Source organism: Hypanus sabinus, chromosome 13 (assembly GCF_030144855.1).
Source record: "Hypanus sabinus isolate sHypSab1 chromosome 13, sHypSab1.hap1, whole genome shotgun sequence".
NCBI lineage: Eukaryota > Metazoa > Chordata > Chondrichthyes > Myliobatiformes > Dasyatidae > Hypanus > Hypanus sabinus.
In genome coordinates this window covers 73,057,406-73,084,368 of record NC_082718.1, presented here as the reverse complement: position 1 = coordinate 73,084,368, position 26,963 = coordinate 73,057,406, and the positions used below count along the sequence as shown (strand labels likewise).

The 26,963-nt window shown below is 45.0% G+C and overlaps 3 protein-coding genes across 3 annotated transcripts in view; 2 read left to right on the top strand and 1 right to left on the bottom strand.

The window, feature by feature from the left end:
* Positions 1 to 4,834: 4,834 nt before the first annotated feature.
* LOC132403513 (uncharacterized) lies at positions 4,835 to 8,674 on the top strand. Its single transcript, XM_059986912.1, has 2 exons — positions 4,835 to 5,829; positions 7,147 to 8,674. The coding sequence occupies exons 1-2, from the start codon at positions 5,081 to 5,083 to the stop codon at positions 7,643 to 7,645; spliced, it is 1,248 nt and encodes a 415-aa protein (XP_059842895.1). The 5' UTR covers positions 4,835 to 5,080; the 3' UTR covers positions 7,646 to 8,674.
* Positions 8,675 to 10,130: 1,456 nt separating this feature from the next.
* cryba4 (crystallin, beta A4) lies at positions 10,131 to 22,209 on the bottom strand. The gene is made up of 5 exons (XM_059986911.1): positions 22,073 to 22,209; positions 17,851 to 17,969; positions 12,600 to 12,741; positions 10,817 to 10,959; positions 10,131 to 10,278 (listed from the first exon to the last, which is right to left on the bottom strand). Exons 1-5 carry the CDS (start codon positions 22,109 to 22,111, stop codon positions 10,131 to 10,133), a joined length of 591 nt encoding a protein of 196 aa, XP_059842894.1. The 5' UTR covers positions 22,112 to 22,209.
* Positions 12,926 to 26,963, top strand: part of crybb1 (crystallin, beta B1) — a 34,240-nt gene continuing 20,202 nt past the window's right edge. The window contains exons 1-2 of the mRNA XM_059986910.1: positions 12,926 to 13,859; positions 19,657 to 19,771. The gene's annotated coding sequence lies outside the window, so the exon portion shown is untranslated. The remainder of the gene's footprint in view (positions 13,860 to 19,656; positions 19,772 to 26,963) is intronic.

The window sequence follows — 26,963 nt, the reverse complement described above, 5'->3', positions numbered from 1 at the left end:
TGGAAGGCAAAACTATCAATACATTCCCATCAGTCACTCACAAATCATAAACACACGAGATTCTGCAGATGCTGGAAATCTAGAGCACACACACAAAATGCTGGAGGAACTCGGTGAGTGCGTGGAATGGGCTGCTGGTGACGGTGGTGGAAGTGGATACGATAGGGTCTTTTAAGAGACTCCTGGACAGGTACATGGAGCTCAGAAAAATAGAGGGCTATGGGTAACTCTAGGCAATTTCTAAGGTAAAGACATGTTCGGCACAGCTTTGTGGGCCGAAAGGCCTGTATTGTGCTGTAGGTTTTCTATGTTTCTAACTCAGTGGGTCAGGCAGCATCAATGGAGGGGATTAAACAGTTGTGGTTTGGGCTGAGACCCTTCCATTTTCACAGCCCCTGCTAATCTCCCCTACCTGCATTTCCCCTAGCAGAAAAGCAAACACAAAAGTGCTATTTGGAGACTCTTTTTGGGAGGTCTGGGTTCTCACGAGACAAGAGAGTCTCAGCTGAATTGCCAGCTGAGTCTTGGATGCTAAATTACTCCATGATTGATTATTAAGGACAAAAGGTGTGTGTTCCTGTGGCACTTTGTCTAGCCCAGGGGTCAGCAACCTTTACCACTGAAAGAGCCACTTGGACCCGTTTCCCACAGAAAAGAAAACACTGGGAGCCGCAAAACCCGCTTGACATTTAAAATGAAATAACACTGCATACAACGTTTTGTTTTGCCTTTATGCTATGTATAAACAAACTATAATGTGTTGCATTTATGAAATTGATGAACTCCTGCAGAGAAAATGAAATTACATTTCTGCATGCAACAAAAACATTTTGAACTCCGAAAAAAAGACGTTGGGTTGAAGGTTACTTTTAAGTAAAATACTCAACGTCTATTTGAGTCCTTCTTGTATTTATGAAAAACGCCAAACTTAAATTTGCCGCCAGCAGCAAACCAAAAATAACGTCAGCCAGCTGTCAACCTGAAAAATAAAAGGACTATTTCACTGAACAATGAAAACATATGAATATACATAAAATAATAGGCAATTAAAATATTTATCATACTTGTTCAGGTTGACTCACACCTGACAATGCAGTTGTATTTAGTAGGGATGGATCGATGCTTAGGGGAGTGACCGGGAAGGATAATGTGTTTTTTTTCCTCTCTGAACTCACAGAAGCGTTTCCCAAACGATGTTTGCATTGCGATGATTGCAGAATGTAAATACTCCGAATTTATCATGTCGTGACCTTGTTTGAACTCTCTCAAATTGGGGAAGTGAGACAATGTGCCTTTCTGTAAATCTCTGGCAAGCAACGTCAACTTGCGCTCGAATGCCAAAACATCCTCCAACATGTGCAGGGCTGTACGTCCTTACCCCGTTGAAGAGCTGTGTTCAGCGTGTTCAGGTGCGCTGTCATGTCTACCATGAAGTGTAGCTTTTCCAGCCACTCTGGCTGTTCCAGCTCAGGAAAGTTGAGCCCTTTGCTGCCCAGGAAAGTTTTCACTTCTTCCAGACACGCGACAAAGCGTTTCAGCACCTCCCCTTTGGACAGCCACTGGACTTTGTTGTGCAGCAGGTGCCCCATCAGTAGCTACTGACACCAGATGGGTGGTCTTTATTCCTTTGGCTCTTAAACAATTCAAGACAGCCTCACAGATGTCCTCCCCCCGTGTTTGGTCTTTTAGAGGTATCAACTCAATCAGTTCTTCCTGTGGCCCGGCAGAGTTTACATACCGGCAGAACAACGCTATTTGTTCAATATCACCTTTGTCTTTAGACTCGTCACAGGCAATCGAGTAGGCCACAGCTGAATTGATGTCTTTAATTTGCTGTCTTGTGATGTCTTCTGCCATTTTTATGGTTCTGTTTTTGACAGTCTTTGCAGAGAGGGGCATATCCCTGATTTTCTGCACAATTTCACTCTTGTTTTTAAAGTCCGTGAATAGATGTTCTGAAATCTTAATGAAAGATTCTTTTATATATTCACCATCTGTAAACTGCTTCCCATGCCTGACTATTTCCTGAGCGTCAATATAACTGGCGTATGTTGTTGATTTTCCAGACTTCATCCATTTCTGGAAATGATTTTTGCTCAGATCAACCTTCCGCATCAGTTCCGAAACGGCTTTTTTTCTCTCATCTCCATCCGGATATTTTTGAGCAAAGGCTGCGTGTTTATTCTGGAAATGCCTTGCGACATTTGACTTTTTGTTGTTTGCTAGTTTCTCATTGCACATTAAGCATACCGGTAAACCAGTCTCGTCAACAGTGAAAGCAAATGAATCTGTCCACGTATCATTAAACGTTCTGTTTTCTTCAGTCACTTTTCTTTTTTTAGAATTCTCCATAGTTGGCTTACCTTGGATCGAAAAATTAAAGAAATCGCGCACTGGCGGGTGTCAGGTATTGGCAGTGGTGACGTATATTAATAGCGATAAAAACACGTTGTAGCGGTGTGCTCACGCAGTCAGTAAACTGCAGTCGAATAACTTTATTCGAACTAAACAGCCTTGCTTTTAAGCCTCCCTCAACCCAGCCCCCATGGACGCAGATGCTGCAAAAGACGCGTACTCACAAACCCCCGTAGGCTATCTCCCTTAGCCGGAATGCTGGCTAATTGTGAGGAAATGTGTCGCCACACTTAGATTGTACAAGATCACCATAATCTTCAAATTTAGAATTACATTTCAAAAGCTAACAAACTAACATAAAATACATTTTAATTAAATACTGACCAATTATTTCCCAAAGCCACAGGGAGCCGCAGCACAGAGGTGAAAGAGCCACAAATGGCTCGGGAGCCGCAGGTTGCCGACCCCCGGTCTAGCCTATGAACATCACAAAGCATTTTACAGGCAAGGCTGGTTGCTGCAGTGATGTGGGAAGTGTGGCAACTCATTGTGCACAGAAAGCAGAGTGATGGCTGCATTGAATTGAACTGAATTTATTACTGGCATCCTTCATATACATGAGGAGTAAAAATCTTTATGTTACATCTCTGTCTAAAGGTGCAATGTACAATTTATAGTAATTTGTAATAAATAGTATTACAACAGGACAGTCAATATAGCATACAAATACAACTGTATCAGCATAAATTAAGCAGTCTGATGGCCTGGTGGGAGAAGCTGTCACGGAGCCTGTTGGTCCTGGCTTTTATGCTGAGATACTGGTTCCCGGATGGTAGCAGCTGGAACAGTTTGTGGTTGGGGTGACTCGGCTCCTTTAAGGCCTTTTTACACATCTGACTTCATAAGCGTCCTGAATAGTGGGAAGTTCACACCTACAGATGCGCTGGGCTGTCTGCACCACTCTCTGCAGAATCCTGCAGGGATTTAGTGTTTTCTGGTGATGTTGATATGGGGTAAATAACAGGGGCAGGAAACCAGTGAGAACTCTGAGGTCCTTCACAATTCGATCCTGACTGGATAGGCCGAAGAGCCTGTTTCTGTAGTTTGCAATGACTTTGCCACTATGGTCAAAGATTGCTGGCGATGTTGATTGTGGGTAGGTAACATGGGCAGGAAACCTGTGATAACTCCGGTGTCCTTTACTCTAACAGTGGCATAGGACCTATCAAATGGAGGCAGTGATTTAATCCCTCACCCCCTACCCCACTGACGTCTGAAAGATGGCACATCCAACAACGAAGCACCCCCTCAACACCAGACTGGGATATCATCCGAGATAGTTTGATGCAGTACCCCAAGGCCTCACAATGAAGAACCCATCATCTTTCAAGCAGAGAGATGAGTGTGTGATCCACAGCACACTGTTTTCCTTCTCCTTCTCGCATTGGGCGGAAAACACAAAAGCCTGAAAGAATGTACCTTCAGGCTAATAAACAGCTTTTGCCTCGCTGTTATAAAGAGTATTGAATGGTTCCCTAATATGATAAGATGAAACCTTGACTAGACAATGTTGCTCATTATTGTTTTACTGTTTACCTGCACCACCCTTTCTCTGCACCAGTTACAATTTATTCCGCATTTTGGTAATGTTTTATCTGCTATTGTCTTCAGCTGGTGGGACACTCCTCAGTGTACTCTGTAAAATGCATTGTCTTCAGCTGGTGGGACACTCCCTCAATGTACTGTGTAAAATGTATTGTCTTCAGCTGGTGGGACACTCCCTCAGTGTACAGTGTAAAATGCATTGTCTTCAGCTGGTGGGACACTCCTCAGTGTACTCTGTAAAATGCATTGTCTTCAGCTGGTGGGACACTCTCTCAGCATACTGTGTAAAATGCATTGTCTTCAGCTGGTGGTACACTCAATGTACTGTGTAAAATGTATTGTCTTCAGCTGGTGGGACAATCCCTCAGTGTACTGTGTAAAATGCATTGTCTTCAGCTGGTGGGACACTCCCTCAATGTACTGTGTAAAATGTATTGTTTTAGCAGGTGGGACAATCCCTCAATGTACTGTGTAAAATGCATTGTCTTCAGCAGGTGGGACACTCCTCAGTGTATTGTGTAAAATGTATTGTCTTCAGCTGGTGGGAAACTCCCTCAATGTACTGTGTAAAATGCATTGTCTTCAGCTGGTGGGACACTCCTCAGTGTATTGTGTAAAATGTATTGTCTTCAGCTGGTGGGACACTCCTCAGTGTACTGTGTAAAATGCACTGTCTTCAGCTGGTGGGACACTCCCTCAATGTACTGTGTAAAATGTATTGTCTTCAGCTGGTGGGACACTCCCTCAGCATACTGTGTAAAATGTATTGTCTTCAGCTGGTGGGACACTCCCTCAATGTACTGTGTAAAATGCATTGTCTTCAGCAGGTGGGACACTCCCTCAATGTACTGTGTAAAATGCATTGTCTTCAGCATACTGTGTGTGGTGAACTATGTGCCTGTCTGGACACGCCCCCTGCTGACTGCTCCTGTGGCTCCTCCCACAGGCCCCTGTATAAAGGAGACTGAGGCCTGATGCTCGGCCTCAGTCTCCAGGACATAGTATGATGGACACTCACTCCTGGTTCCTTCTTCCAGTCAATAAAAGCCGATATCTCGCCTTACGTCTCAGTGTGAGTTACTGATGGTGCATCAATTTTATTGACTGGAAGTTTTAAAACATGGAAACCGTTTTGCGTCCGGACCGGTTGGATTTGGACCCTCAAGACCCTGACGCTGCTCTCGCTTTTGAACACTGGCTTGCATGCTTCCAATCGTACTTGGAGGTGGTTCGTGCAACTGAACCCGCCGTTATGCACAGAATTCTACTCTCGAGGGTCACCCCCAAAGTTTACTCCATTATCCGGGACCTGCCGACCTACGATGGGGCACTGGACGCCCTCAAAAGACAGTACCTGCGGCCGGTGAACACCGTCTACGCAAGACATCGTTTAGCTACCCGGCAACAGCGGCCTGGCGAATCGTGCGCTGAGTTTCTCCGAGCACTACAGACACTCGTCCGAGCTTGCGACTGCAAGACGCTCACGGCAGAACAGCATGCGGAGCTGCTGGTGCGAGACGCTTTTGTGACGGGACTGAGGTCAGTGTACATGCGCCAGCGACTGCTGGAAAATGCCGACCTTACCTTACGCTCGGCGATGGAGAAGGCCAACGCTCTGGAAGCTGCTTTGCATAATGCTGACGCTGTCCAGTCGCGCGATTCCCCGCCGGTTCCGTGGACACCTCAGACCCCGCCACCGCCGGCTCCCGGGAGCGAATTCGCCGCTGCCAGTCGCGATTCCACGAGCTCCCCGAACCCAACCACAACGGCAGCCCGTCAGATGCCTGTGCTTTGTTCTTTCTGCGGCCATAAAAAACACCCTCGACAACGCTGTCCAGCGCGAGAAGCGACCTTCCTTGCTATACTTGGGTATGTCGTGGAAAACGGGGTTATTGGCCCTGATACCGAACATATGCGCCCCCTGTTAGAACTCCCTCTTCTCACCACTCTCAAGGCCCTCAGACGGTGCCTGGGTTTTTTTTCCTATTACGCCCAATGGGTCCCCCATTACGCAGACAAGGCACCCCCCCTGGTCAAGTCTACCTCGTTTCCCCTCTCTGCTGAGGCCCGCGTGGCCTTCAGCTGCATTAAAGAGGACATTGCCAAAGCTACGATGCATGCGGTGGATGAGACCGCTCCCTTCCAAGTGGAGTGTGATGCCTCCGATTTCGCTCTGGCTGCTACCCTCAATTAGGAAGGCAGGCCAGTAGCATTCTTTTCTCGCACCCTCCAAGGCTCCGAAATTCGGCACTCCGCGGTGGAGACAGAAGCCCAGGCCATAGTGGAGGCTGTTAGGCACTGGAGGCACTATCTTGCTGGCAAAAAGTTCACCTTGCTGACCGACCAGCGCTCGGTTGCGTTCCTGTTCAGCAACCAACAGCAGGGCAAAATCAAAAATGATAAGATTTTGCGGTGGAGAATAGAACTCTCCACCTACACCTATGATATCCTGTACCGGCCTGGCAGACTCAATGAGCCCCCTGATGCCCTATCCCGGGGAACATGTGCTAGCACACAGCTCGATCAGCTGTACACCCTTCATGCACAACTTTGCCATCCGGGGGTCACCCGATTTTACCATTTTGTGAAAGCTGGGAACCTGCCATACTCCCTGGAGGACATCAGGACGATGACCAGGGACTGCCAAATTTACGCTGAGTGCAAACCGCACTTCTACCGTCCTGACACGGCACAACTTGTTAAGGCCACCCGCCCTTTTGAACGACTGAGTGTTGACTTTAAGGGCCCCCTTCCCTCCACTGACCACAATGTCTATTTTCTCAGTGTTATCGACGAGTACTCACGGTTCCCCTTTGCCATCCCCTGCCCCGACACCACTGCCAAGTCCGTCATAAAAGCCCTGCGCCAGCTCTTCACTCTGTTCGGGTATCCCTGCTATATCCACAGTGATAGAGGGTCCTCCTTTATGAGTGAGGAGCTGCGCCAGTACTTGCTAGCTAGGGGCATTGCTACCAGTCGGACCACGAGTTATAATCCCCGGGGTAATGGCCAGGTGGAGCGGGAGAATGCCACAGTGTGGAAGGCCACACTTTTAGCCCTTAAGTCAAAAGGGTTGCCAGTCTCTTGATGGCAGGAGGTCCTCCCTGAGGCACTGCACTCTATCCGCTCTCTGTTATGTACGTCCACCAATGCCACCCCTCACGAACGCCTATTCTCTTTTCCCAGGAAGTCTGTCACTGGGACCACCCTACCAGTTTGGCTGACGTCCCCGGGGCCAGTGCTGCTCCGGAAACATGTGAGGAGCAATAAATACTCCCCGCTGGTGGAGAGGGTTCACCTTCTACATGCGAACCCCCAGTATGCTTACGTGGTCTTACCTAATGGGCGGGAGGACACGGTCTCCATCCGTGACCTGGCACCTGCAGGTGCAGCAGACCACTACCCTGAAGGCTCTCCGGTAACTATGAACCCTGCACCAGAGGTGACACCGTGCTCACCAGGCCCTACACAGACTCCTCACGACACTTGTATACCGGGCGTTTCGTACGCATTTATACCAGGCGCCTCGCACATGTGTGAGGGATCACCGGCGCCTAGTGGGCAGGAACAAGCGCAACCTCCGTCCCCTGTGCAATCACCAATGTTGCCGGCATCCATGCGATCACAGCCGGTGCTACGTAGATCACAGCAACAGATTCGACCACCTGATAGACTTGACTTGTAAGAAACTTCGCCACATGGGGACTCTTTCAAACAAAGGGGGGGTGAATGTGGTGAACTATGTGCCTGTCTGGACACGCCCCCTGCTGACTGCTCCTGTGGCTCCTCCCACAGGCCCCTGTATAAAGGCGATCTGAGGCCTGACGCTTGGCCTCAGTCTCCAGGACATAGTATGATGGACACTCACTCCTGGTTCCTTCTTCCAGTCAATAAAAGCCGATATCTCGCCTTACGTCTCAGTGTGAGTTATTGATGGTGCATCACTGTGTAAAATGTATTGTCTTCAGCTGGTGGGACACTCCCTCAATGTACAGTGTAAAATGTATTGTCTTCAGCTGGTGGGACACTCCCTCAGCATACTGTGTAAAATGTATTGTCTTCAGCTGGTGGGACACTCCTCAGTGCACTTTGTAAAATGTATTGTCGTCAGCTGGTGGGACACTCCCTCAATGTACTGTGTAAAATGTATTGTCTTCAGCAAGTGGGACACTCCCTCAATGTACTGTGTAAAATGTATTGTCTTCAGCTGGTGGGACACTCCCTCAGCATACTGTGTAAAATGTATTGTCTTCAGCTGGTGGGACACTCCCTCAGTGTACTGTGTAAAATGTATTGTCTTCAGCTGTTCACGCAGCCCAATGTTCTGTGTAAAATCCAATGTATGTAGCTGGTGGGACAATCCCTCATTGTATTGTGTAAATGCATTGTCTTCAGCAAGTGGAACATTACCACAATGAACTACCGGTATGTAAAATGAATTGCTTTCAGCTTGTGGGACATTACCTCAATGCACCTGCATGAACATTATGCAAGACAATCTTTTCAATGTAACTCAGTGTGTCTGACAATAATAAACTGATTGTAATTCTAGTTCCTTTTCATTAGGCTACGAGGCAAGTGTACTCATCCACTAATCTAGAGGCCTTGGACTAAAACTCTGGGCTGGCTTGCAAATTACAGTTTAGCCTCTTTATTCAAAACAAGAAAACGTTCCAAAGTTGACAAAGATTCTGCCGCTGTCTTCAGCTGGTGGCATACAAGCAAATGCCTCAGTGGTGAAGACGCAGCTGTGCTTTGGGTGAAAAGTTCACCACTACCATCACTGTTGTCTTCTTACAGAGCAGCCTTGAGCAATGAACCCTAATGCCAGTGACACCCAATGAAGAATTCAAAACCTGTAAGTGTCCCTTGAGAATGTAAATGGGACAAAGCCAACACATTAGCACATGGAGAGCAGGAGTTCAGAACCCAAGAATAAGAACATAAAAAATAGGAGTAAGAGTGGGCATCTGGGCCATCCAGCCTGCTCCACCATTTAAGATCATGGCACCTTCACTCAAGGGTCATGGGAGTGTGGAACTATCTGCCGGTGCATGTGCATGTGAGCTCAATTTCAACATTTAAGAGAAGTTTGAATAGGTACATGGATGATAGAGCTATGAATGGCTATGATCCCAGTACAGGTCAATGGGAGTAGGCAGTTTAAATGGTTCAGCAAGGACTAGATGGGCCAAAGGGTTGTTTCTGTGCTGTACTTTTCTATGACTCTCTGATCTGACCATGCACTCAGCTTCACCTACCTACCTTTTATTCTTAACCCTTAATTCCCCTGCCCAATATGTCAAATGTTTATTCAATTCCATCGATACTGCCTGACCTGTTGAGTTTCTCCAGCATTTTGTATGCGTTGCTTTGGATTTCCAGCACCTGCAAACTTTCTCACAGAATCATAGAACATTACAGCACAGAAAAAGGCCTTTTGGCCCTTCTTGGCTGTGCCGAACCATTTTTCTGCCTAGTCCCACTGACCTACACCCGGCCCATATCCCTCCATACACCTCTCATCCATGTACCTGTTTAAGTTTTTCTTGAATGTTAAAAGTGAGCCCGCATTTACCACTTCATCTGGCAGCTCATTCCACACTCCCACCACTCTCTGTGTGAAGAAGCCCCCCCCATGTTCTCTTTAAACTTTTCCCCCTTCACCCTTAACCCATGATCTCTGTTTTTTTATCTCCCCGAGCCTCAGTGGAAAAAGCCTGCTTGCATTCACTCTTTCTATACCCATCATAATTTTATATACCTCTATCAAGTCTCCTCTCATTCTTCTATGCTCCAGGGTAATGTTTAAAATACAACTGTGTCTTAAATATAGTTCATAAAGTAGCCTCCACTGCTTCACTGGGCAGAGAAATCCACCAATATCCTTACTCTTTGAGAAAAATATTTTCTCCTCATCTCAATCCTAAATATATTCCCCAGAATCGTGAGATCATGATCCCTCATTCTAAACTCATCTACCAGTGAAAACAACTTTCCTGTCTCTATCTATCCATCCCTTTCATAATATTATGTATTTATGTAATACAAGTTTGCTTTGGATACTGCTTTAATAAGACCAGGTGCTTTTAACAAAGAAGGAATCTTTAATTGCATAGTTTTTTCCCTGTTACTTTGCAGGTTAAACAGGCACAGCTGGCAGTGTGTCTCTACTGTTGGATCCTGCGGATGGATTGGATCTGGAAGGTATGTGCATGGGAGCCCCACTCTCGCCAGTGCTTGTACTCTCCACCGTGATGGTCACACTCCATGATGAATTGGTAGCCCCGGTAACCAGGGTACTGGTAGCACACCCACCTGAAAGGGAGGGTAAGAAAAGTTATTAATTGAGGCCAAGTATCTGCATTCAATCATTTCTATGGCACTGATTCTGCAGGGAAGCTGGTGGTGGTGGTTATGTGGAACAAGCTACAAGATGAGTTGACAGAGGCAGATACTGTAAATACAACTACATTCTTTAAATGGCATTTGGACAGATGCATGGATAGGAAAGGCAGAGAGGGATATAGGTCAAATGTTAACAAAAGGGATTGGTGTAGGAGGGTATCACAACAGGAGGGTCAGAAGGGCTTGTTCCTGTTCTGTATGCTTTAATCACTCTGAGAAGTGAACAGAGGTGCAGGGTAGTGGGGAGAATAATTGATTTGCTTTTGTAAAGGGCTAGCATGGGAAAGATGGGCCAGGTGGCCTTCTTCTGTGCCATATGACTCCACAATGAGGTAAACAGAATAGGTTAATTGGTGTAAAAGACAGGATTTGGGACATCAAAATTAAAACAGGTGTGTCAATGGAGGTCTAGTCTACCAGAAAAACTGGAACCTGGAGGAGCACTTACGCGCCAGAGTGGATACGGAAGGAACCGACTTCATTGTTGCACCAACCCATGGCCTGTAGGGAAGGGTAGTCATCGCTCAGCTCCCCCTTCCTGCCCAGGAAGTTCTCCTTCTCGAATATGGTCATCCTGCATTCACGGTGGTTCTACAGAAGGGAGAGACCACATCAGCTCTTCAGGTAATTTCTTTCCATTGGACTCAAAGCAAGTATTTCACCTGGAGTAGAAAGGTAGTGGCCCAGCTTTTTTGTTCACCATTGCAGTTCTCATTCCCAACAACATTTGAAAGAATCTAGGTACCAGGCCAAAAGGTTTATGCTTGCTGATGGCATATATGTAAGGGGAATGTTGATATTCAGTGTTCGGGATGTACTTAAGCCTCATCACATTCACCCTCATTACATCCTCCAATAATTCATCAAACTAAACCACAAGACCATAAGACACAGGAGCAAAATTAGACCATTCGGCCCAACTCAACCCTATTCTCCTGCCTTTTCATAGAACATAGAATAGTACAGCACATTACAGGCCCTTCGGCCCACAATGTTGTGCCAACCCTCAAACCCTGCCTCCCATATAACCCCCCACCTTAAATTCCTCCATATACCTGTCTAGTAGTCTCTTAAACTTCACTAGTGTGTCTGCCTCCACCACTGACTCAGGCAGTGCATTCCACACACCAACCACTCTCTGAGTGAAAAACCTTCCTCTAATATCCCCCTTGAACTTCCCTCCCCTTACCTTAAAGCCATGTCCTCTTGTACTGAGCAGTGGTGCCCTGGGGAAGAGGCACTGGCTGTCCACTCTATCTATTCCTCTTAATATCTTGTGCACCTCTATCATGACTCCTCTCATCCTCCTTCTCTCCAAAGAGTAAAGCCCTAGCTCCCTTAATCTCTGATCATAATCCATACTCTCTAAACCAGGTGACCTTTGTTGTGTTTACTAAACAAGAATCTATCAACCTCTGCTTTAAGTGTACTCAGTGACTTGTGGCAATGATTCCACAGGTTCACCACCCTCTGGCGAAAGGAATTTCTCCTCATCTCCATTCTAAATGGGCGTTTCTCTATTCTGACGCTGTGCCTTCTGGTCCTAGGCACTCCCGTTACAGGAAACATCCTCTCCGCACCCACTCTATCTTATAGGTTTCAGAGATAACCTCTCATCCTTTTAAACTCCAGCATGTACAGAGTTATTAAAAGCTACTCCTACACTAACCATTTCATTCTCATGATCATTCTTGTAAACCTCATCTGAACCTCAGCCAGCATAACTTTTCTCAGATGTGGGGCCCTAAACTGTTCACAGTACTCCAAATGTAATCTGACGAATGTTTTATAAAGCCTCAGCATTACATCCTTGCTTTTATATTCTAGTCCTGTGGAAATGACTGCTAACACACTAATTGCCTCCCTTACTCAATCCCGATGAAGGGTCTTGGACCGAAATACCGACTGTTTACTCTTTTCCATAGATGCTGCCTGGCCTGCTGAGTTCGTTCAGCATTTTGTGTGAGTTACTTCGATTTTCAGCATCTGCAGATTTTCTCATGTTTACTGACTAAAACTGCAAGTTAAGCTTTAGGGAATCCTGCTCCTAGGATGCTTAAATCTCTTTGAACTTCCAAATTCTGAATTCACTTCCCCTTTTGAACACCCTATCCATTTAATTGACTTTACCTGCAAATCCCAACTGCAGAACCCTGCCTGGGTAAAGGAGTTTCCTCTGGACTGGATGGCTGTGTGCACAGGGACACAGGTGCACTTGTGAAAGTACTTACGGCGCAGGCGATTGGCCGGAAAGAAGTCAGCCTCTCAGTGTGGTAAGAATTGCTGCCACTCCAGCTGTCCCAGCGTGGGTACTCGCCTCTCTCCAGGACGAACTGCTGACCCTGGAAGCCGGAGTGTTCATAACCCACCCAGCTGTGGAGAAAGCATAGGAGAGTCAAAGGGGCTCCAAAATGGTGCGTGGTCACTCTGAAGCTCTCGGTGTAGTGTTGATCATCTTCAGTGAGGCACTATAGAGCAGCAGTTAGCAAACCACTTTACATATGACAAATAAAGCTAATCTGTCCGATCTTTCCTCTACCCTCACACAGACCTTTTCTCCTCCCTTTTCCCCATCTCAAGACTTAGTCGTGTCTTGAGCTTGCGCTAGAACTGGGAAACTGTAAGTCAATCTAAGATATTATTTTCACTCTCCACATAGTTTCTCTCTGTTCATATGACTTAAGTCTACTTTTGATTGCTCCTTTCACTGGTACTGAATTACATATCCCTGAGAAGGTCCTAGCAAAATCATTTACTTGGATTACTTGTTGAGGGAAGAACATTGTCCAAGATTCTTGGGGCATTCTGTAATCTCCATGCAAAGGAGATTCTAACATCCACCTGAAATCCTGGACAAATGTGGAAGCAAGAGGGTAAAATTTCTCATCCAATGCATCTCTCCTTCAGAAGTATAATCGAGATTCAGCTCTGCCCTGGGGAAAATCCTTGAACATCATACCCCGCATTGAGCAAATTTACATAGTCCGTGGCCATAAGAAAGCAGCATCCATCATCACAGACCCCATCATCCAGGCCACGCTCCCTTCTTATTATTACCTTTGGGAAGGAGGTAGAGGAGCCTTAGGTTCCACACCACCAGGTTCAGGAACAGTTATTGCCATTTAACCATCAGGCTCCTGAACCAGTTGCACAACTATGAACTCACTTTTCAAGACTCAGCAGGTCATGTTCTCAGTATTATGTATTTAATATTTATTATTACTATTAGTATTATTATACTTTTTGTATTTGCACAGTTTGTCTTCTTTTTTACTTTGGTAGTGTTTGTTTTTATGTAATTTTTAATTGATTCTATTGTAGTTCTTTGTTCTACTGTGAATGCCGGCAAGAAAATTATCTCAGGCATGTATATGGTGACATTTACATACTTTGCTAATAAATTTACTCTGAACTTTGTACGAGGAACCCGTCCAGTGAGACCACAGTCCAAACAGTCTGAAGAAAGGGAATGGATTACTGAGAATACAGAGGTAATTATGGAGTGAATTGGAGCTCAGTTTATCTCCTAAGGTGGACTGGAAGGTAAGGGATATACAGGGAGCCAGGATGGGAGGAATGGGGAGCTCCAGGACTTGTAGTGCTGGAGGGTGTTGATGCAAAAGGGAGGGCTGAGGATGTTGAAGGATTTAATTGTGAGTTTGTGAATTTTAAGTTCAGGACATTGAACATGTGCAACCAGTGAAGAAACAAGTGGCTGAAAGGAACATAGAGGATGACTGAAATGATCAGCTTGTGGAGTGTTCAAGGTTTTCAAGGCTTAGAGACTGTAAGGCTGGGATAATGGGAACCACTTCTGCCAACCTACTGGTTGACATTGTGAATCCATAGGCTTTCTTTCTGCCTGGATTCATCCAGAGATTGCTCTGCAGTGTCTGGGACCTTGGTGATTTTCATAAATAACTGGAGACTTCTGATCAGACCCAGAAAGTTCAACTTTGAAAGTTGCAGAACAGTTTTTCTTTGATGTTGAACAGTTTTTCAGGCTGATGGAATAAAAGCTGTGATTTGATCAATGTTGCCATCATGTTAATCAAGGTAGCCTCGCTGGGAGCTGTGCGCAGAGCTGGTTGCAGCTGTTGACAGGTGTTAACAGTGCAGATGCTGCTCCTGAGAACCACCTGTGTTTTTCAGTTAGCTGGTCCCCTCCTGATTCACTATCTGTGTGAACCGTAGCCAGCATCTGCAGAAATCCATCAGGCAGAAACTATAATAAGCTGTCTGATACAATTGCTACGCTGCTTCGGTTTACTGAGAATGTGGGTGACATTAGATCACTGCACAGTGTCCCTGAAAAGTGGTGGCTCAGGAACAACTGTGGCCTCCTCAGTATTGGAGTGTTGCTGCCTGAGGAATATCAATGGCTCAGAACACGATGAAAACAATGTGGATGTTCTTCACAGAGTGAACTCAAGATCTGAAAGTGTTGGGGCTTTGAAACCAAGCACTGTCGTCCCAACCAAAGCCCAACTTTCAAAGGTCCGACTCTAGATTTTGTAGTGTCAAAGCAGAGGGTGAGACACAAGTGAAGGTTTGAAGATGTGAAGGAAAACTAAAAGGAAACTACTTCGGAACATAGGACCCCAGGGTATACAGATTAGGACCAGGGGTGTTTGGGGTGGAGTTAGCAAGCATCTCTGCATGCACCAGCCATTGTTATTTTTTAGGAGGGAAATGGAGAGAGGATATTTTGGGTCCACACCTTCACCAAGACTGATTGGGTCCAAAACATTCCTCCGTAGATGCTGCTTGACTGGTTAAGCTCCCCCAGCATCTTGTCTGCTGTTCCACATTCCACCCTTTGCAGTTTCTTGTGTTTGTATTGTTAGTTTCAAGTTTGAGATTGTGTATCCAGAGATACCGGCCACGTGACAGATGCACTGCCACCTGGCTGGTCGGAGGACACACCACACGCCAGTCAACATTTAGTCCCTCCCAACTAATCAATGCACACCTAAATTATTGGTCACCTTAATTGGATTATCGCACCCAGCCCCATGCTATAAAAGGTGAGACTTGGCCTTGGCTCGCCCTCTCTTACAGACCACCTCATTGAAGGTAAGTGCATTGATTTATGTTTGGGAAGGTCTATCGTTTGTCCTGGTAAGGGAGCCGCAGCTATCCAAGGTCAAGGGGGATAGCTGTCGTAGTGCTTTTCCCTTGTTCTTTGTTTGTGCAACTATACCCTGTCCCCACACCGCTTCCTGTGTATTGTACAGCCGACCTGACCTTCCCCACACGTGTTAACCCTAAACGTTTTTTTTTGTTAGAATATTGTCGTTGCTTGTGTTGACCCGACTTCCCCTTGTAAATAAATTCCTTATTATTAAAACTGTGTGTGTCCAGGCCTCTAATGTTGAGACTCAAAGAATCAGTTATTTTCCATCACAACAGATTGATAAATATTTGACACAGCACAGTGGGTAGACCAGAATGAGATAGGTCACACATCAGCCATGATTTAACTGAATCCAGGAATTGGCCTGGGGCAGCAATAGGCCTCTTCTCACCCTACTTTGTGCTTGAAAACAATTATTCAATTGATAATCTACCTACAGGTTTGATAGCTGTAATGGAACTATAGCAAGAGCTTCTGACAGATGGTCAAATGCAGGTTAACTTAATTGTTTGAGTGTCCAGAATGTCATATTTCATAGAGAAGCCAAGAGTCTCAGGGTTGTCCTAACACTGTAAATACACTATTGCTCCTGTTGGCTGGGGTTTGTCACATTCTCCACAACGCATTATCTGAGCAGAGTTACCATGGGACATTTTGTTGCCTCAAGATTCTTGTTGCCGCCATTGGTTTGAGGCCAGATTCATGGATATAAGGAGCTGATGGGTGCTGGTCCACTCACCAATACCTGTCATGGTGGGGTTGCTAAGGACTTTTGCTGGAATAATGCAGAAACCAAAAGGAGTCTGTGCAGGGCTTGAGAATGTTTCTGTTGGGTCAAGTACCCCTCCCTCTGGTGGGGGAAAAAAGGTGTTGGTAATGATAAAACATTGCTCCAACCACTTCATTCGAAGAAGGAACCAGTGGGAGTTACTGTTCCTTCTCCATTCTCGTTAAACACTCTTACCAGAGCATGGCATAGTTCATCAACTTGACCAGGATCACCAAGGAGCATCAGCTTGACATGGGTGTTTTTGGCTCCACCCAGTCCACACATTGCTACCCCAGAATGACAAGAGTATGAAGGAGTTCATAGATCAACCACCTGCACTGTTGGGTGCTGTCTTTCATTGATTCTATTATGGTTATTGGATTTAGAAACATAGAAAACCTACAATACAATACAGGCCTTTCGGCCCTCAAAGTTCTACCCGACATGTCCCCTTTGATTTACTGAGTATGCCTGCAAGAAAGTAAATCTCAGGGTTGTACATGGTGACTTATATGGTATGTACTTGGATAATAAATTTGCTTTGAACTTCATACTTTGCTGAGATATGGGCTCTCCACAACAAACAGCTCTAAGCACTGGAGAGGTACTATCAATGTCTCTGCAAAAATACTTTTGTCAGCTTCTCCCTCCTTCCCTTTCTCTCTTTCTCAATTCCTAAGGTGGTTCCTGTCTTACTCATTCTCTTCTCCTCACCCGCCCATCACCTCCCTCTGGTGCCCTCCTCCTTCCCTTTCTCCACAGTCCACTCTCCACATCTATCTGATCCCTTCTTCTCCAGCTCTTGAACTTTTCCCCTCATCAGCTCCCACCTCCCCCCCCCACACAACCTCCCCCCCTCACCTGGTCCCACCTTCCACCTTGTATTCCGCACCCCCCCCCCCCCCCACTTCCAGTCCTTATGAAGGGTTTGGCCTAAACTATCAACTGTTTAGTCCTCCTCACAGATGCTGCCTGGCCTGCTGAGTTCCTCCAACATTTTGTGTGTATCATTCTGAAGTTACAGCATCTGCTGAAGCTCTTTTTATCTAATCAACCAGTAAATTAAGTGAACTGAGTCAACAGGGTGTCTACGGCAATGGTCCTAACAGAAAAAATCCAGTTACTCATCTGCCTCACACACTCTGACCCAAGTTTGGTAATGGTAAGACATTAGCAGGAGGACAGGGAAGGGATTCGTCTCGGCAGACAGATCCAACATCCTGAGCAAACCCTGGTCCCATCTCGAAGTGGAGAAGCGGCTTGTGAAGGTCATTGAAAGTTTCAGATCTTTTTGTCAGGAGGACAGAGATGGCCAATGCAAATTGCAGAAGCACCAGCCCACATCCCAGACTAAACCCTGCCCTGCCCAGCTGAGTTCCACCCACCCCTCTTCAACCCTATGAGACAGCCTGAGGATTCTATTCAAGCACTGTTGTCTTTGAGCTGGATGATGAACTCATTGTCCCGCTCAACCCCACAGAACCAAGTCCTCCTCAACCCCGGAGGACTGCCTCAGAAGACGAAAATCTTTCCTGGGCGGATCAGTCCGACTTTCCCCGGGGGCTCAGATACTCACGCTCCACTCTCCACCTTCATTGAGCGCACGGTTTCAAATCCGAACTCCATGACATTGTAACATTCCGCGGTGAACTCATGCCGGCGGCCCTGGAAGCACTCCTCATCCCAGATGGTGATCTGCAGGCGAGAGGAAGCCCTGTAAAATCATTCTCCACCGAGCCCTGCTCTGCGATTTGAGAGGATGAAAGTGATGCGAACGCCACAGCTAAACTAAACGGCTCGCTGGGCCCTGAGAGAGAGTACACTCCCACTTCATGGCCCAAGGCAGATCACTGCCATCTTCAGGAAAGTAATTAGAACAGTACAGCCTAGGATTAGGCCCTTCAGCCCACGATATCTGTGCTGACTGGGGACCATTTGGGGTGTGGTAGAAAAAAATAAGTACGGTTACGTATTCACACTTTGTCTTAGTTTAATTGAACTAACAATTAGGGAATGATATTTTTGTTGATTGCTTAATTATGCTAATTTGAATGCTAATTACTCTTATTTTGCATTATTGCTAATTAAGTTTTGTTAATTTTTTATCGCTATAAGATTGTTATTTTTTGCTGGTTTGGTAATAATGGATGGAACGTACATTTTTTGACTTGGAACTTGGTTAATTGGAAGCGCGTCACACAGCGTTAATTCCCTCGCTCGGTTTGTTTAATTAAGTAACCGTTACATCGCACATTCACCTGTCCATTAAATTTGGGAATTAAATTCTGGAAGTTGCCAGCAATGTCTAATAAATGAATAAATAATGATAAAAACAAAAATTAGAAGGCAATGACATTGCCGTGAGCTTGCTGTTACAGAGATCAGAACTGCGTCGGGATGCTGGGTTCTTTCCCTGAAGGACAAGATGGAACTGAATGTTTTGGTTTGTCAAACCAGCAATTTTATGGTCATGATTATTGATGAAGAATTTCTATTACTGATTATTTAATCAACTTAAATTAGATTCCCCAGTTGCCATGGCAAGGTTTTAACACGTGATCTCTGCATTATCAGTCCAGTAACCCAGTTCTGCTCTAGTTCAGACCCTGTTCAAGAACTCTACTGCAGGGCAAGTACAGTAAGAAGTGAGGATTTAGAAATTTCAGAAGAGGAAGATCCTCAGACTTATTAGAATGAAATGTGCTGTAATCATTTAACGCTACTTTTGGAGCATGTGAGGCACATGCTGTGCAGGAGCGGCACAAGACTGTGAAGAGTAGGGCCTGTTTCTCTTGCATGTTTGCCTCGCTTTGGGCTGCAGATGACTGGAGCCATCGAGCCCGACCTTGCAAAGAGTGAAAAAATAAAATAATGCAACTTTAAGAAACCACAATCAAAAGCAAAAGACCTTGACAAGAGGGTTTCTCTATTGTTATCTGCACAGTGGGTAGGCTGGCTTGAAAATTAAACGAAGAATTGTATTACGAGACTCCATGGTAACTGTGGGGCTGAGAAACGCTCGCACCGTGGAAATCCCACAGGGCCATCACAGCATACAGAATCATATTAATGAAAGCTGTCACAAGAACTCCAAAATGATCGCTAAAGATTATATTATTGCAGGGTATGCCCGATAAAACATCAAAGAGAACATACTTTGAGTGAAAACCCATTTACTGTGATATGCCATTTAGTTTAGTTACTTTAAACAATTCACTTTCTATGCTAGATATTAGTTACCTCCAATGCCTGCTGCCTGTGCTTACATTTCATGACTGTATGTGACTATTATTAAAGACTCAGCTGATGCTCAACACTGAGCTTAAAAGAAACATTCAATTGAATGTCTGTATTTGTTACTAAAACTGCCTGTGTTTTCCAGTAACACTGGGTCTACAGAGGAAAGGAATGCCTGTTTGATGCTAACAAGACGATGCCTTATCAAAATACATCTTCATAAAACAGAAGTAATGCAAGAGGAATATCACCTAATATTGGTAAGTTCCCAGGACCTTGCCATTGTTGGGTATAAAGGAGTAGAGGGAAGATTGCAGATACTGTGACCAATCTCTGAAAAAAGTTCCCTCTATTCAAAGGTTGTTCATTTAGGGACTTCTTGTACTACTTCACCCAGACTTCTGCGGTCAAGAAAGTGGAACTACCCCATTGAAAAGGCTTTTCCACGCAGATTGCAAAAGTGTCATTGCCAGATGTCAATCAATGAATGTTCATTTAGATTGGAATGTTGTTCACTTTGACTAGAAGAGCAAGGGGGAGAGTAGTCCAGAGAATTACCTTACCTCCATTGTCAGGAAATAACTAAAGACTAAACTAATAACTAAAGACATGCTGACTTTGTTTCTTTGTGGAAATGGGACCTACTCTCAGGGCCTCACGTCTGGACGCTTTTTGATTGCCAAGGACATGGCCTGGAAGACTGGCACACCTTCAGGGTGCCGGATTTTCATGGCTCTGGAGACGGGCTGATTCGAGGCTGGTGTTGCCACCTGATGGGTTATGGGAATACATGGAAGATTGAAAGCAGCAAGCCGGCTTACTGGCTGTGTGCCCGGAGACCCGAGTTCTTTGGGTGCAGAACTCAGAAAAACTGACGCAACAGACTTAACACCATAAATCAACAAGTTGTTTTGTTGTGTCTCCTGTCTGGCTGTGAAATGGGGACACCTCTTTTTCCCTTGCTAGGGAGAGAGAGTCTATGTGAATTACCAGTGAATGAGTAGTGTCTGGGTACTGCAAGTCTGTGTCTTTATTGATGATTTGCTGCATGCTTGAGTGCTCGGTGGGGGGTGCAGTTGCCCTTTTGCTGGTGGAGGAGGGGGAGTCATTGCTTTGCTGCCGCTTATGCATGGGAGGGGGCAGCTGGGGGGGTCTTTGGGGTTCTAACATTTAACTGTCATTCATTCTTTGGGGCACTCCTCTGTTTTTGTGGATGTTTGTGAAGAAAAAGAATTTCAGGATGTATATTGTATACATTTCTCTGATATTATATGTACTGATTGAAACCTATAATTAAGGATAAAATACCTGAAATGTTTTGGAGAGGGCAAACTGAACATCTTAATCATGTGACGATCCTTATCTATGGGGCATGTTTGACTTACAGAAAACACTAAAGCCTCCGATGAGAGTGTCAGCAGAAATTGCTCTAGTAGTTGAGGATGTGAATTGCCCAGCTGCAAAGTTGGCTGAGTGGCAAATGACATCAGGTATAACAGAAAAGTGCTCTGTTTGGCAGGATGAGACCTGCCATGTACAGAAGAATTTGCATTGTTGAGCCATTGAGGCTGTGGGGAGGATAGTCTGCTAATGTCATTATGGTGTGTGGCGTTCTGAGTATTTAGATGGGCACATTAAATGGTTGAAATATGCAGAGGAGAAATGGGATGAATGGGATTTCTTTCATGGATCTGATAGGCTGAATGGACTTTCTCTGTATGAGATAAATAATGGTGAATGGATTTCAATGTGATGCCATTTTCTTCAGACTTTCAAAGTGAGCAATTTTTCAGTGGTGAGCATCTCAACCAAGGAACATCCAAAGGAACTTTAGGGTCCATGTGCATGGATTGCTAAAATGAATCAACGAAAATTGGAATGAAGACCTTCAGATTTTGAGTACGAGATGCAAAGGGCTGAGGTTAAGCCAGTCCTGTACAATGTATTGTATACCATAAGAAGGCTATTTCACTGAAGTGGGATTGCTTCATTCATTTACCAGACTGGTATTTGAAGGTTCATGATGAGATATTAAGAATAAGGCAGATGGAGGAAAATCATCCATTGGCTGTGATCTGTTCGAATAACAGATCCAGCTCAACTGGCTAAATACACTAGCCTATAAAATACAGAGATAAGTTTAGTTCAACAGCCGTTTCCATTCATAAAGCAGCTTTAGTGTGAAGAGCAACATCAAAAACTGATCTTTTGATTATTAACGCACAATTCAGCTGCTATTTCCACATTACTCTTTTCAACTTGAGTCTGCAATTGAGGTTAGAGCAACTGAAAATCACCTATTACGCTGCCACCTGCGGGTCAGTGTATGCACGCTGATTGTCACCAGCATGAAATAATGCTGTTGGAAACTCTTTGGACTTTCAAAGTTTGGTTGCCAAGAACACATGCCTGTTTGATATGAGATCCCAGTGAATATATTTTTGGGTTGTAACTGGGTGCATGAGACTTGAAATTCATAGAGAAAGATTCTGAAGCAATATGTATCACTGAAACCACAACATCCATTTCAAAAATAGCACATCCAAGTTCTGTCTACTTACCTTCCAGTGGTTGGCGGGTTTAGTGCAATGAGACATCATGAATTTTGTGTGGCCTTTAGACAAAGACCTAGGGATTTAAAAAGAAAGGAACAAGAATAAACTTTCCAATGACAATGTAAATATTGCCTCTAATTTTGTTGCTGACCACTCCTTCTTTTCCTTTGGTAGACTGTAAGGTCAAGAGTGCCTCTTATTGTATCTGGGGACCATTCAATAGTCTGATAACAGCAGGATAGAAGCTGCCCTTGAGCCTGGAGGCATGTACTTACAGGCTTTTGTCAACCTGCAAAGAGTTTTCTCTGTAATACTTTATTCTGCACTCTGTTATTATTTTCCCTTGAACTACCTCAGTGATCTGTATGGTTAGCATGAAAAACAAAACTTTTCACTCTACATCAATACATTTGACAACAATTTACCAATAATGAACCAATTTATCAAAGGTACTTTTATTGCTAATTCTCTCCATCAATATCTTGAAGACGTTGATGTGATCACTATTGATAGAAACTAAATCAGACTGGATACATCAATGTTGTAGGTACAGGATAGATTCTATATTGGATCATTCTGAAATGTGACCTGGATCCTGCCAGCCTGAATCCTTCCCTCCATCTACAAGAATTAAGTAAACAGTCAGGTGCTTTTCTAAAAACTTCCCGGGAGGTCCAATTATTCCCAAGAGGCGCAACCATGAGACGAAGGCAAATGAAGCCCCTCTGCCTGGAACTCCATTCATGATCCAAGATGTTTATTCCACAACTCCTTGGTATATAGAAGATGCCGTGTGTAACATCCCTCAGATGCTTGGGAGTTCCTTGACTACTCTGACATCATCTCCAAAACCCACAAGACGGACAAAGCCAGCAGCCAACGAGATAAGGATGAGCTGGTTGTCACATGCTCAGTTATTACAGAGTCGACTACCTCTCACTCTAGAGAGGGGGTTCCCAATCTTTTTATGCCATGGACTAATACCATTAAGCAAATGGTTCATGGACCCCAGGTTGGGAACCCCTGATCTCGAGGCTCAGAGTGAAAGGTCAGGAGCCTGGGCAACACACAAATTGATAGTGATGCCCTAGACACAATGAATCAATGCCCAGTGTAGAGGGCAGCATAACAGTCTTAGTGATGATGAAAATGAGTTTACTGCCAAACAAGCAATTTGGGGCAGCATAATTTTCCAAAGACCTACAGATTAGTAGGTTAATTGGTCACATTGATGCAATTGGGTTTGTTGAGCCTGAAGAACCTGGTATTGTGCTGTCTCTAAATTAGAAATAACAAGATGTGGCTTTAGATACTATGAATCAATGTTCTGTGTAGAGGGCCGCGTATTATTGCCAGTGAAAATGATCTTAGTGAAGATGAAAATGATATTACTGCCAAACAAGTAATATAATCCTGAATCTATGGAGCTGAGCTAAGTAATGGAAGCAGCATTTCCTGGCACCACGCAGTGGCTAATCAACACCTTAAAGACAAAGACCGGTGAAGTTCTGGCTACAACTTTGCACTGAAGCTGAACTGACCCCTCTGAGTGACTGTATATACTGTATTATATAAGTGTGGGCCCAGAGAAAGGAATAAAATCCATCTCAGATTGGCCCTCTTTGAAAATTCAATTCTCTCCACTCAGGTAGGAACTGAGCAGTTGTGACTCCCAACACATTCCTGCCATGTTAACAGGGCCATCTCTGGTTTTTTCCTGCCAAGGTGGTGGTCAAAGAGCCACAGAGTAACACAACACAGACGCAGAACCTTTGGCCAAGCTCCCCCATGCTGACCAAGGTGACTATCTAAGCTGCTCACACAAAATTCTGGAGGAGCTCAGCAGGTCAAGCAGCATCTATGAAGGAGAATATATAGCTGATGTTTTGGGCCAAGACCCTTCATCAGGACCAAGCCCACATTTGGTCCAAATTCTTATAAACCTTTCCTATCCACGTACTTACCCAAATGTCTTTTAAGCATTGTTATTGTAAACCACTTCCTTTGAACGCCTGTTCTATATACACACCAATCTCTCCAAGAAGTTGCTCTTCAGATCCCTTTTAAATCTTGCACCTTAAACCGGTGGTCGATGGTGGTATGAGCAGCTGAAGCATATCACAAGTCCTGGTTATGTGACTAGGCAGATAATCTCTGAAGAGCATTGATAATGGCTGAGGTTTCCCATCTTGTAAAGACACTGCCCAGAAGAAGGCAATGGCAAACCACTTCTGTAGAAAAATTTGCCAAGAACAATCATGGTCACATTGCTGGCTTTTCTTTATCAGGGGCACAAATTCTCACCAGTCCTGTGAGTACAATCACCAGATGGTCTGCAGGTTGCTTCAGGTTGAGATCAAGGGTGATAAGGATGTTCACATTATATAAATTAATTAAAAAATCAGCCGATGTGTTAAAATCTGCCTAAGTCCAATGTGGTTCCATCCTGTCAGCTTCCTGGTATCCATGTATCAGTCTCAAACCTCAAAAGTTGCAAACATATATAACCATATAACAATTACAGCACGGAAACAGGCCACCTTGGCCCTTCTAGTCTATGCCAAAAGCTTACTCTAGTCCCACCGGCCTGCACTCAGCCCATAATTCTCCATTCCTTTCCTGTCTATATACCTAACCAATTTTTTTTTAATGGCAAAATCAAACCTGCCTCTGCCGCTTCTACTGGAAGCTCATTCCACACAGCTACCACTCTCTGAGTAAAGAAGTTCCCCCTTGTGTTACCCCTAAACTTTTGCCCCTTAACTCTCATCTCATGTCTTTGTTTGAAACTCCCCTACTCTCAATGGAAAAAACCTATCCATGTCAACTCTATCTATCCCCCTCATAATTTTAATTTTAAATACCTCTATCAACTCCCCCCTCAACCTTCTACGTTCAAATTCAATATTCCTGAATTTTAGCCCTTTGTTCACAAAATCAGATTTTTTTTGCAGAAAATTACATAGAAACTCCAGGCCCTTTGGCTGTGTAGCTCAGTGCTGTTCTCTGTGATCCACACAAGCCTGTTTCTAGTGTCCTTCATCACACTCTATCACCATAGACTTCTATTCCTCCCCCCACCACCCCCAACCTTTATTCACCTTCTCTTCTAAAATGTCTACCTCCAACCATTTCCGGTAGCATTGAGTTCCTTGTTCCAGTTCTTTTGGGTAGGTAAAGAGGTCTCACACCAGATATAAACAGTCAACAACTTTGACTCCCTTCAAGGAGAAACATCTCTATAGTTTCCCCCATCAGTCACTTCCATCATTTTAAAGGCTTCAATATAGTGCTTCTTGAGATGAGAACTCCTACCTCATTACACCTTCCTGATATCTAAGACTTGCTAGTTCTGGTATCATTCCAATAAATATTTGCACCATCTCTACCTACATCATGGGGTGTATGGGGAGTCCAATGAAGGGTAGCACCTCTGGTGAAGGGGCTTGTCCTATCCATCCTGGGGCAGCTCACTCATCTTTGGTCCCCTCTAGACACTCAGCTCTCACCTGTGACTCCAAGTAGCTGTTTGCATATGACAGCAGCCACATCCCGGTACACTACTTGGATAGGTGGGCTCACCAGTTGAGGGTAGCGGGTAGCCTCGTTTCCCAGTGAGATAGGGACGTGCCTGATCTAGCATGCAATTCAGCTCTGACAGACTGGGTGGATGAGATCAACAGCGAGATCCAATGGCTATTAAGGTGGTTCTGCAATGCTCCATGCTGAGTGAAGGGCATGACAAGGCACAGGAGATGTTACCATCATCCGCTGCAACAAAGGAAGACCCCAGTTTGTGATGCGTATTCGTACCACCGGACCCGGACTTCTGAGCTTGAGAGAGTGGAACTGCCCCAGTGTGATAGCTTTTCCACTTTAAAAACTCCCCTGCACAGGCTTCCTGTCATCATTGGACATCATGGACAACCAGCATCACCCACCCAACAACTTCACAGATCTTCTGTATTGTGGAGACCAGAGCACGGCAAAATGCTGCACCCAAACTACTATCCAACATTACTACAATGCTCATAAGTCCTCTCCCAGCAAGTTCTGATTCCATCACACCTCCCTCCTTCAATTATTGAGAACCAGCAGTTCTGATGTACTCTGCCCAAGACTCTGTACATGACACCAACGGTGGAGCTGGCGGGAGATGATGACACGTCAATGGCAGTGAAGGCGAAGGAAGGCTGCAGCAGTGGACGCCCCCCCCCCCACCCCGTCACCTTGGGTTCCATACCATGGGACCCTGACCCCGATCTGTCAAGGTGGCTGCTGGTGCATCAGACTCCCCATGCTAAACAAAATCACGCACGGCCATTGTCCATTAAAGGGATAATCCCTTGGGAGAACATCATGCTTGATTTGAGATCACACGACTGCAGGCCAGTATCACAATATATTTTCTCACTTACCTTGCTGAACTGCACTGGACAGAGAGCCCTGAGAGCAAAGTGTGCTTCCTTTCTGGGCTTTTATAGCCAGCACTTTTCATAGCCACTTGCTGAGATGCATATTCTTTAAACCCCTAGGTCAGCATGAGGGAGGGGATTTAACGAGGGTTTATTGTGCTTACAACAATATATGACAGAGTCCCGATCTATAGAGAAGAGAGCAAGGCCTGAAGGAAACTGCATGCACATCACGTTAGCAAAAATAACTTTGGTATTAACCCTTTGACCCAGGAATGTAACACATGAGTCCTGTAATCAGAATCCAGCCCCTGAACAACCATTTTCACAATCTGGCAATGCCCTGAACATCAGAGGTCAAAAATTGTGTAATGGATTTTCAACTTACCCGCAAAGGGAAACATCTTCTCTACTTCCAGCCCATCAAACTCTTTCATAATGTTCTCTGTCATACTACTCAAAGTCTCACTTTGTTCAGAGAG

Bases quoted from the DNA above. Each gene is read 5' to 3' on its own strand.
- cryba4 (XM_059986911.1), bottom strand. From the start codon at position 22,111: ATGATGTCTCATTGCACTAAACCCGCCAACCACTGGAAG. The intron at 17,970-22,072 runs GTAAGTAGACAG...TCTCGCCTGCAG, and splicing joins AACCCGCCAACCACTGGAAG to ATCACCATCTGGGATGAGGA. The intron at 12,742-17,850 runs GTGAGTATCTGA...CTTTCTCCACAG, and splicing joins ATGAAGGTGGAGAGTGGAGC to CTGGGTGGGTTATGAACACT.
- LOC132403513 (XM_059986912.1), top strand. From the start codon at position 5,081: ATGGAAACCGTTTTGCGTCCGGACCGGTTGGATTTGGACCCTCAAGAC. The intron at 5,830-7,146 runs GTATGTCGTGGA...CTCTTTTCCCAG, and splicing joins ACCTTCCTTGCTATACTTGG to GAAGTCTGTCACTGGGACCA.